The sequence below is a fragment of the Penaeus chinensis genome, chromosome 37 (genome assembly GCF_019202785.1).
Source record: "Penaeus chinensis breed Huanghai No. 1 chromosome 37, ASM1920278v2, whole genome shotgun sequence".
Classification (NCBI taxonomy): domain Eukaryota; kingdom Metazoa; phylum Arthropoda; class Malacostraca; order Decapoda; family Penaeidae; genus Penaeus; species Penaeus chinensis.
The window spans coordinates 13,653,704-13,663,703 of NC_061855.1; the positions used below are offsets into that span (position 1 = coordinate 13,653,704).

Sequence of the window (10,000 nt, forward strand, 5' to 3'; positions counted from 1 at the left end):
CTCACTCGCTCTCACTCACTCGCTCTCACTCACTCGCTCTCACTCACTCGCTCTCACTCACTCACTCGCTCTCACTCACTCACTCACTCGCTCTCACTCACTCACTCACTCGCTCTCACTCACTCACTCACTCGCTCTCACTCACTCACTCACTCGCTCTCACTCACTCACTCTCACTCACTCTCACTCACTCACTCACTCACTCACACACTCACACACTCTCACTCTATATCGCTCTCTCTATATATATATCGCTCTCTCTCTATATATATATCGCTCTCTCTATATATATATATATATCGCTCTCTCTATATATATATATCGCTCTCTCTCTATATATATATATTGCTCTCTCTATATATATATCGCTCTCTCTCTATATATATCGCTCTCTCTCTCTATATCGCTCTCTCTCTCTCTCTCTATAATGCTCTCTCTCTCTATATCGCTCTTTCTCGCTCTCGCTCTCGCTCTCTCTCGCTCTCTCTCTCTCCACCCCTCCCTCTCTCTCTCTCCACCCCCCTCTCTCTCTCTCTCTCTCCACCCCCCCTCTCTCTCTCTCTCTCCACCCCCCTTCTCTCTCTCTCTCTCTCCACCCCCCTTTCTCTCTCTCTCTCTCCACCCCCCTTTCTCTCTCTCTCTCTCTCTCTACACCCCCTCTCTCTCTCTCTCTCTCTCTCCACTCCCCTCCTCTCCTCTCTCTCTCTCTCCACCCCCTCCTCTCTCTCTCTCACTCCACCCCCCCTCTTCTCCCTCTCTTCTCTCTCTCTCTCCACCCCCCTCTTCTCTCCCTCTCTCTCCACCCCCCTCTCTCTCCACCCCCTTCTCTCTCCACTCTTCTCCCCTCTCTCTCCACCCCCCGTCCTCTCTCTCTATCGCTCTCCAGCCCCCCCTTCTCTTCTCTCTCTCTCTCTTCTCTCTCGTTCTCTCTCATCTCGTCTCTCTCTTCTCTCTCTCTCTCTCTCTCTCTCTCTCTCTCCCCCCGTCCTCTCTCTCTCTCTCTCCACCCCTCCTCTCTCTCTCTCTTCTCTCCACCTCCTCTCTCTCTCTCTCTCTCTCTCTCCTCCTCTCTCTCTCTCTCTCTCTCCATCCCCCCCTCCTCTCTCTCTCTCTCTCTCTTCTCCACCCCCCTCCTCTCCCTCTCTCTCTCTCTCTCTCTCATCCTCTTCCTCCTCTCTCTCTCTCTCTCTCTCTCTCTCTCTCTCTCTCTCTCTCTCTCTCTCTCTACCCCCCCTCTCTCTCTCTCTCTCTCTCTCCACCCCCCCCTCTCTCTCTCTCTCTCTCTCTCCACCCCCCTCTCTCTCTCTCTCTCTCTCTCTCTCTCTCTCTCTCTCTCTCTCTCTCTCTCTCTCTCTCTCTCTCTCTCTCTCTCTCTCTCTCTCTCTCCACCCCTCTCTCTCTCTCTCTCTCTCTCTCTCTCTCTCTCTCTCTCTCTCTCTCTCTCTCTCTCTCTCTCTCTCTCTCTCTCTCTCTCTCTCTCCACCCCTCTCTCTCTCTCTCTCTCTCTCTCTCTCCACCCCCCTCCTCTCTCTCTCTCTCATTCTCTCTCTAAACCCCCCTCCTCTCTCTCTCTCTCATTCTCTCTCTAAACCCCCCTCCTCTCTCTCTCTCTCTCCATCCCTCTCCTCTCTCTCTCTCTCTCTCTACACCCCCCTCCACTCTCTCTCTCTCTCTACACCCCCTCCTCTCTCTCTCTCTCTCTCTCTCTCTCTCTCTCTCTCTCTCTCTCTCTCTCTCTCTCTCTCTCTCTCTCTCTCTCTCTCTCTCTCTCTCTCTCTCTCCACTCCCCTCCTCTCTCTCTCTCTCCACCCCCTCCTATCTCTCTCTCTCCACCCCCCTCCTCTCTCTCTCTCTCTCTCTCCACCCCCCTCCTCTCTCTCTCTCTCTCTCTCCACCCCCTCCTCTCTCTCTTTCTCTCTCCACCCTCCTCCTGTCTCTCTCTCTCTCTCTCTCTCTCCCCCCCCCTCCCCCCCCTCCCTCTCTCTCTCATTTAGGCATTTAGGAAGGGACTCTTGTATTATTTCAATCAGTAAATGAGGGTGGAATGTACCATCCATGAGCCACAGTTGGAAGAGTACCAGCTCCATAGATGGAGGGAAATGGACAATGCAATCATGTAGAGCATAAGAAATAGAGTCATAAACACAGGTACGACAACACAGGTACGACTACTGCAGCCTCATGTCTATGATGAAATTATATAAATATCCGCTGTATATCACCCCTAAATGATGAAAATATCTGCTGCATATCACTGTTCAGGGACTAAATCCTCAATACCCTCACACTCCCAGAGTTCTAAATATTATATTTTCTATATGTTCATTTTCTATTTGTTGGCACTTAACCAATTCACGACGGGCATGTCACGTATCCATGACATGCCCACTGTGAGTTTACTTTTTTAATTGTTTTTAGACATAGATGGCTACACTTGTACTAAATCACCAATGAGCCAATTACGAGTACTGCCTGTCTCGCCCATTTACCCTTTTCTTAAATTTACGAAAATATTTTACGTTATCTTACTTTGCTATTACAGTTGTTTATAATATTATAGTAATTATAATGTTTATAATAAATATAATACGATTGATATTCATAGCACTAGTAAAAAATACGTTTTCCCACCAATTCAAGGAAAAGTAAAATCAGGTAAGGCAGAGCCATCTATGTGTAGAGACATTTCACAAAAAATATAAAAAATGAGCACAGCATTTTCCCCATTTTTTGTTTGTTTACCCCATCGTGAATGGGTTAATAACGGAGGGGGGTATAGAGGTTGCATGCCCACCCCCTGTCTAGGAAATAAATAGAAAGTAGGAAAGGTTAGGATCAGATTATTGGGTTCACATGATAGCCAAATGTTTATGTATGTGTGAATAAACTGTTGGGAGAAGAAAATATATTAAAAATCTGTTTTTGGGACTCGAGATGTCTCTGGAGATGCCTTGCTCTTATTGCTACTGTTATTGCACAGAACTGGAGATATGGAGACTGTGTCAGAAAAAACAATCTTTTACCTTGATACAACATATCAAATGACAAATATAGACCTTGAAAAATGGCAAAAAAAAAAAAAAAAAAAAAACATTTAACCAGTTAAACAAAATACTAAAATTGTACAGGAGAGGCAAGGAGTCTTGATACCATACTCGTGTGTTTGTGTGGGCCAGACCTACAAGACACAACCATGAAAGTCACCACTCAAGAAAGCCTAAGGTATGGATTTTGGTCCAGGTGTAGGATTTGGAGCAACCAGATCTAACAAGTTAACAAACTAAATCACTGTGGACATGATATTTGCCATGCCATCCTTGCACAAAGGGTTAATACTTGAACTGTAATTGTCATAGCCTGTGCTTTGGGCACTCGAGTATAGAACAATAAACCTACACCACATCCATTCACCAAGTAAATGTCGTCCCTTTACCAGAGTGTCAAAGGCACAGACACTACTGTAAGTGATTGAGTCAATACAGCAGGTATCTTTGATATGCAATTATGTGCTTAACTTCACTTTCTGTGGATTATTATTTATGGTTGTCATTTTGTGTTCTTTAAAAACACTACCCCTGTTTTTCTCTCCCACCACACATTTCATTTGAAGATTTACTGGGCACCAAATTAACAAATGAAAGACAAAGGCTCTGTCAGACACAGGAAAGGTTCCTTGATGTGCTTTTAAACTTTCTTGGCAATTTATAATCAAATAAGAATTAATTCCATGTTTTATCAGATTCTATCTTTAGACCTTAGACAGACTGTGGGGTATTTTGGACACAAGAAATAAAACTTTATGAATTCTAGGAACTTGGTTATTTCTGTTGTACATTTACATCTCAGATGCTATAGCAGAAAAGTCTTTTTTAAAGAAGTATAGCACTGCCTTCAGAAATAAAAGTGTAAATATCACAAAGAGCTAATATTCACAGCAGATTTACAAACACCTTAGCAGTTTGTGTTGAATGACAAAGGCATTCCTTTTCTCCATGACAACCAGTAATATACATTAGTGAGGACTCTACAAAATAAAACAGAAACTTTAAATACCTAACACAAATACCCCAACACATAAACAGTTCTAAATGGAGGAAACTGGCTTATCTCAACCCTGCAAGTAACTTGACCCCTGACCTAACTTGTTCACTCCCGCACAGACCCTATCTGAAGGCAGATAAGAGAAACCAAGAAGGGAAAGGTAAGAAAGGGTGAACGCCGCTCAGGGAAGGCTAGTCCTGGTTGGAAAACAGGTAACTTCGAAGGGATATAATGTTACGTGGGAAAAAACTTTTCCCCGTCCCCCAGATGTCGTGATTTCAGCCCTTGTCTCGGGCCGTTCACTCTTCCGTCACACTTCTCCATGGACAGCGTGCGTTCTCCGACGTCATCCTTACCCTAAATCTCGAGATGATGAGTCCCATGGCGTGTAATCTTTCCTTTTTCCCCTCAGAGTAAGATCATTCTGTCTTCGCCTGCACCTCCATTAGGCTCAAAGGACGGACCCAAAACAAAGCCGCTGATTGGCTCGTCCGCGCGACCAGAAAGGGAGGCGGGAGCTGATTGGCTGCTTATCAAATGGGGGGAGTTTTGAAGTTGATGATGTGGCACAGGGAGAGAAAGTTGTGGCAATTTCGTTATTTTTATGCTCGTTTTGGGTGCTTTTAGGGGGTTTTGAAGTGTTTAAGGTTTTTATCATAGACTTTGAAATATAATGTATGAAACAGAGAAAAAACTTTTCATACTTTACGGATTTATACACCACCATTCCCACACTAGCATATCCTATATATATATATATATATATATATATATATATATATATATATATATATATATATATATATATATACATGCATATGTATATACCATATACTATACATATATATATATATATATATATATATATATGTATATGTATGTATATACCATATACTATACATATATATACATATATAAATATATATATACATATGTGTATGTATATATATATGCATATATATGTATATATACATATATAAATATATATGTATATGTATGTATGTTTGTATATATATATATATATATATATATATATATATATATATACTACACACACACACGTACACACACACACACACACACACACACACACACACACACACACATATATATATATATATATATATATATATATATATATATATAAGCTATATGCATATATATGTATATGTATATATATCTATATATATATAAACTATTTATATATATTTATATATATAATATATATACATATATATAAATATATATATATATATATATATATATGGTGGGATGAGATTATTAGGGTTAAGAGCAGTAACAGAGCTATAAGAAAAATACTATCCTTATTATTATTATTATTATTATTATCATTATCATCATCATCAATTTCATTATTATTATCATTATGACTATTGTTATTATTTCTCTTATTATCATCATTATTATTATTATCATTTAACATTAATAATGTTACTGTTGTTGTTGCTATCATTATTATTATTTGTTGTTGTTATCCTTATCATCATGATAATTGTTGTTATCATTATCATGTTGACAAATTTAGAAAAGGTATGAATGAGAGTGAATATCTTCACAATACAAGAGATGTATTTGACCTTTTCTATATTATTATCATTATCATTCAATTCATTATTATTATTTTCATTATCATTACTGTTATCATTATTTTTATTGTTACTATCATTATCACTATTGTTATCACTATCACTATCATTATTATTATAATTGTTATCATTATTATTATTATTATTATTATTATTATCATTATCATTACTTTTATTGTATAGTAGTAGAAGTGTTTTTATGATTTATTTCTTTATACTCATTATCATTGGCATATAATTTTCTTTTTTGTTATCATTATTATTATTGTTGTTATTATCATTATTATTCAGATTCTTATTCATATCATTATTATTATCAGTATAATTTTTTTTCTATAATTATTATTTTTTTATTATTATTACTAACTTTATTGTTGTTACCATTATCATTATTATTATTATCATTATTGTTATCACCATTATCATTATCAGTATTATTATTTTAATAATGATGGTCATTATTAAAAGTATTATTATCATCATTATTACCATCTTTATTATTATTATTATTATTATTATTATCATTATTATCATCATTACTATTATCATTATCATAATTAGTATTATCATTATCATCATTGTCATTATTACTCTTATTGTCATTAGCATTGTCATTATTATTAGAGTTATTATTATTACTATTATTACTATCATTATTATTGTTATTATTATCATAATGATTATCATTTCTATTATTATTATTTTAATTGCTATTATTATTATTGTTATTAGTAGTAGTATCATCATTATTACTATTACCATAATTATTACTACTATTACTATTATTATTGCCATCCTTATTATTATCATTATTGTTATTATCAATATCATTAGTATTGTCATTATTACAGTTCATTATTATGTTAATGATTATTATTATTATCATTATTATTACTACTATTATCATTATCATCATCAACACTGTTATTGTTATTACTATTATTATTGTCATTATTGCAGTTATTATTATGATAATTATTATTATTATTATCAACTTGTTGTTGTTATAATAATCATCATCATCAAAATCAGAATCACCATAACAGTAATGATATTATTCATGATAGCAATGTTGATAATAATGATAATGATAATGATAATGATAATAATAATAATAATAATAATAATAATAATAATAATTATAATACTAATGATATTGATAACGATAATAATAATATTAATAATCATAACCATCATCATCATTACATCATAATGATAACAACAACAATAATAATGCTGATAATAATAATGATAATAATAATAACACTAATAATAATGATAATAATAATAACACTAATAATAATGATAATCATAATAACAGTAATAATATCAATAATAAAAGTAATGAAAATAATGAAATAATATTGATAATAATAATAATAATAATAGTAGTAACAAAAATGAAATTGATAATGATAATAACTATAATAACAATACTTACAATGATAAAGATTATACACTACTACTACTACTACTAATTACAACAACAATAATAATAATAGTAATAATGATAATAATAATAATAATGACAAAAACAACAAATAACGACATTATATTGACATAACTGCCATCATTAGCTTCATCATCGTCACTATTACTGTTATTATAACAATTTAGGGTGAGGGGACGTCTCCAGGTGCCGTTGGTTTAGGCTGGGCAGTTTGCATGTTACTTGTTTCCCCGGATGATTCCTGCCGTAGAAACAGATTGCTGGTCTTATGTTACCAAGAGGCCTCTGAACATAATCTGTAAGTTACTTTTGTGTTTTGCCTCACATTCTTTCCTTGTCCATTTGAAGGGGATATGGGGATAGGCGCATTGGCTGAAGGTATTCAAAACAGTAAAACGTTGTTGAAATCCGCTCGCTATCACAGCATTTTCTATTTATAGTTCACCACATATTAACCAAGCATACTTATGGAATATGATTCTGCAATATTTAATTCACCTCAATGTGATTTTCTCGTGATAATTTTATTTACTATCAAAGTTTATCTAAAATCAATAATATCTAAAAGATTGTCTATCCAGTTATTGGCTGGTTAATGGTTAGAGCAAATAAATGTGCTAGACATTTAAGGTTACATAGCACTAATATCCAGTTATTTCAGTTGTATCTTTTTGTCAAACCCTTTGCACTCACATAAATTATTGTTGTTATACTTTTCTTTATGATGGCAGCAAACTTGTTGTATCTTTATAACTGAATTGGCTCGTGCCTCTATAATACCTTAATGTGTTTTTATCACGTCCATTGTTTTTTCTAGAAAATTAATTTATTCGGAAATTGTTTCTATAAAGGAAGTGTGCAGTAATAAGACGCAGGATCATTAGTTGATGGAAATGTATTAATCTGTTTCTTCCTGACGAGATCACATGCTAGAGAGCAACATTCTTGTATCTATATGGCTCCCAGTAAGAGCACCTGTTATTTACACGACTAGTCTAGCTTGTACTGTTACTGGATATAAAATAATTAGTGTCTAAATAGCAAGCATTGATATTCACAACAGTCAGTCATAAACTTTACATATCTTAACTTACATTTATATATATATTTATTTACAAACAAAGAGCGAGTGAGCATTTGCTTAGACGAATCCTAGGTCCGTGTTGGTGACGGGCGTCGCAGGGGAGCTGTGTTTACGCTGCAACTTGCGCTTCTCGGCCGCCAAGTTCACCTCCACCAGGGTGTCCAGGCTATTCACGCTCGCGCCGCACAGGATCCTCTGCGCCGCCAGGGAACCGAAGTTGAAGTTGAGTTCCGACAGACTTGGGTATGTCTTCACCGACACGTTTTCTCCGTCGGGGCTGCTGCTGCTGTTGGTCTTGTTGGTATCTTCCTCACGCGCCTTCGGGTCCGCTTCTTTGCTTTCGGTGGAGATGATGTTGTCGAGCTTCCCTGAGCGTGTCTCGCCGGGCGAAGTGGCCGGAGTCTTGTCTGCTGGCGCGTGCTGGCTGAGCTGGTCGAGGGTCTGCGAGCACAGCTTTTTGTGGCACTTGTCCACTTCTGTGTAGCCCAAGTTCCGTGCTGTCAGGTCACTGCACGAGCCTTTGCTGATGTTGGCCAGGCTGTTGTTGTGGTGGAGAACATTATTCTTCAGACCCTCTGGCCGCTGCGGCGATGCGTTCACCTTGCGTGAATTATTCATGTGGGAGTGAGGCAGGTCCAGCTGCAGAGCAGATCGGTCGTATCTCCCACAGTCCTTTTTCTCTCTGTCCCGTTCCGCGTCCACCCCAGGCTTCTTATCTGGCTTCGCAGTGCTGAGATCAACATCTCTAGCTGATGCATTGAGTTTGCTTTCTCTCTGATTCGGCGATGTGGAAGGCTGTGGTTCCTCCCCCTCGGCCTCCCCTCGTATACTAATGGTACTGTTCTCTTTTCTGAGCGCCGCTGCTACTTGTCTCACCTGGTTTTCCTCATTCTGGATGTTCTCCTGTCTCTTGCACTGCATCTCTTGCGAGTGGAAGCACTCCTTCTGGTGCCTCCCTTTGTTTCCATGCTGGTGCCTCTTCTTCTCTTGGTGACTGCTCTCACCGTCGGCCGCACGGTCTTGCTGTTCCTTCCCGCTCTTTCTTGCTTTCGTTTCCCCAGACTTCTTATTATGGCATTCCTTACTCTGTTTGACTGCCGAGTCCTTTGCCTCTTTCCTCGCCCATTCGCCGTCCTGCGTAGCCTTCCTCGCGCCTTGGTCCCTCCTCGATCTGCCCGGCGACGACTCGAGATCCCTGTAACTCAGCCGATTGTCTGTCACTGGAATCGGAGGCGTCTTGCACTCGCCGGCGGCACGCAAGGGAGATCTGTGCTTGTGATTCTTCAGGCTGGCCCTGCTCTCTGGATTCCTGCTTGAGGGCGACAGTCCAGGTGGATGGTCCTCCACGAACTCCTTTAGGATATGCTGAGGATGAGCAGGAGTGCCCTGGGGCTGCGGGCGGTGGCTGGGCGAGCTGTGGGCCGAAGGATGCGAGGACCGGTGGGCTGGGGACCCGTGCGAAGGGCGATGGCTTGGCGACGAGTGCGGGGAGGGATGGTGGATGGGGGACCTGTGCAGGGCCGGACGGTGGCCAGGCGAGGCGTGCAGGAGCAGCTGCTCTTCGGGGTGGAGGGCGGGCGTTGTGCTGGCCAAGGAGAGGGGAAGTGAGGACGCCATGGGGTTGGAGGACTCCCTCATGTACTGGAAGTTATTGAGGAGGAGCGGAGGCGTCGAGGAGTTCCTTGAGGTGGGCGGAGTGGAGGAGCGTGGCCGCTGGAGTCTGCGCGGAAGGGTGGACGACCTCGGCGACCAGCTCGGGGTCGCCATCCACCACTGCTCAACCTTGTGAAAAAGGAAGTTGATGGGAATCAGCGCCAT

At 39.4% G+C, this 10,000-nt stretch overlaps 2 protein-coding genes across 9 annotated transcripts in view; both read right to left on the bottom strand.

Moving 5' to 3' along the window:
* The window catches only part of LOC125045232 (endoplasmic reticulum junction formation protein lunapark-A-like), a 19,334-nt gene extending 14,832 nt beyond the window's left edge, over positions 1 to 4,502 (bottom strand). For all 3 annotated transcript variants that reach the window (XM_047642389.1, XM_047642388.1, XM_047642387.1), the window contains exon 1: positions 4,398 to 4,502. In XM_047642389.1, the coding sequence (XP_047498345.1) occupies positions 4,398 to 4,424 (27 nt within the window). In that variant the 5' untranslated portion in view covers positions 4,425 to 4,502. The remainder of the gene's footprint in view (positions 1 to 4,397) is intronic.
* Positions 4,503 to 7,977: 3,475 nt separating this feature from the next.
* The window catches only part of LOC125045594, a 17,076-nt gene continuing 15,053 nt past the window's right edge, over positions 7,978 to 10,000 (bottom strand). For all 6 annotated transcript variants that reach the window (XM_047642958.1, XM_047642956.1, XM_047642957.1 and 3 more), the window contains one exon: positions 7,978 to 9,964. In XM_047642958.1, coding sequence (XP_047498914.1) covers positions 8,240 to 9,964 — 1,725 coding nt within the window. In that variant the 3' untranslated portion in view covers positions 7,978 to 8,239. The remainder of the gene's footprint in view (positions 9,965 to 10,000) is intronic.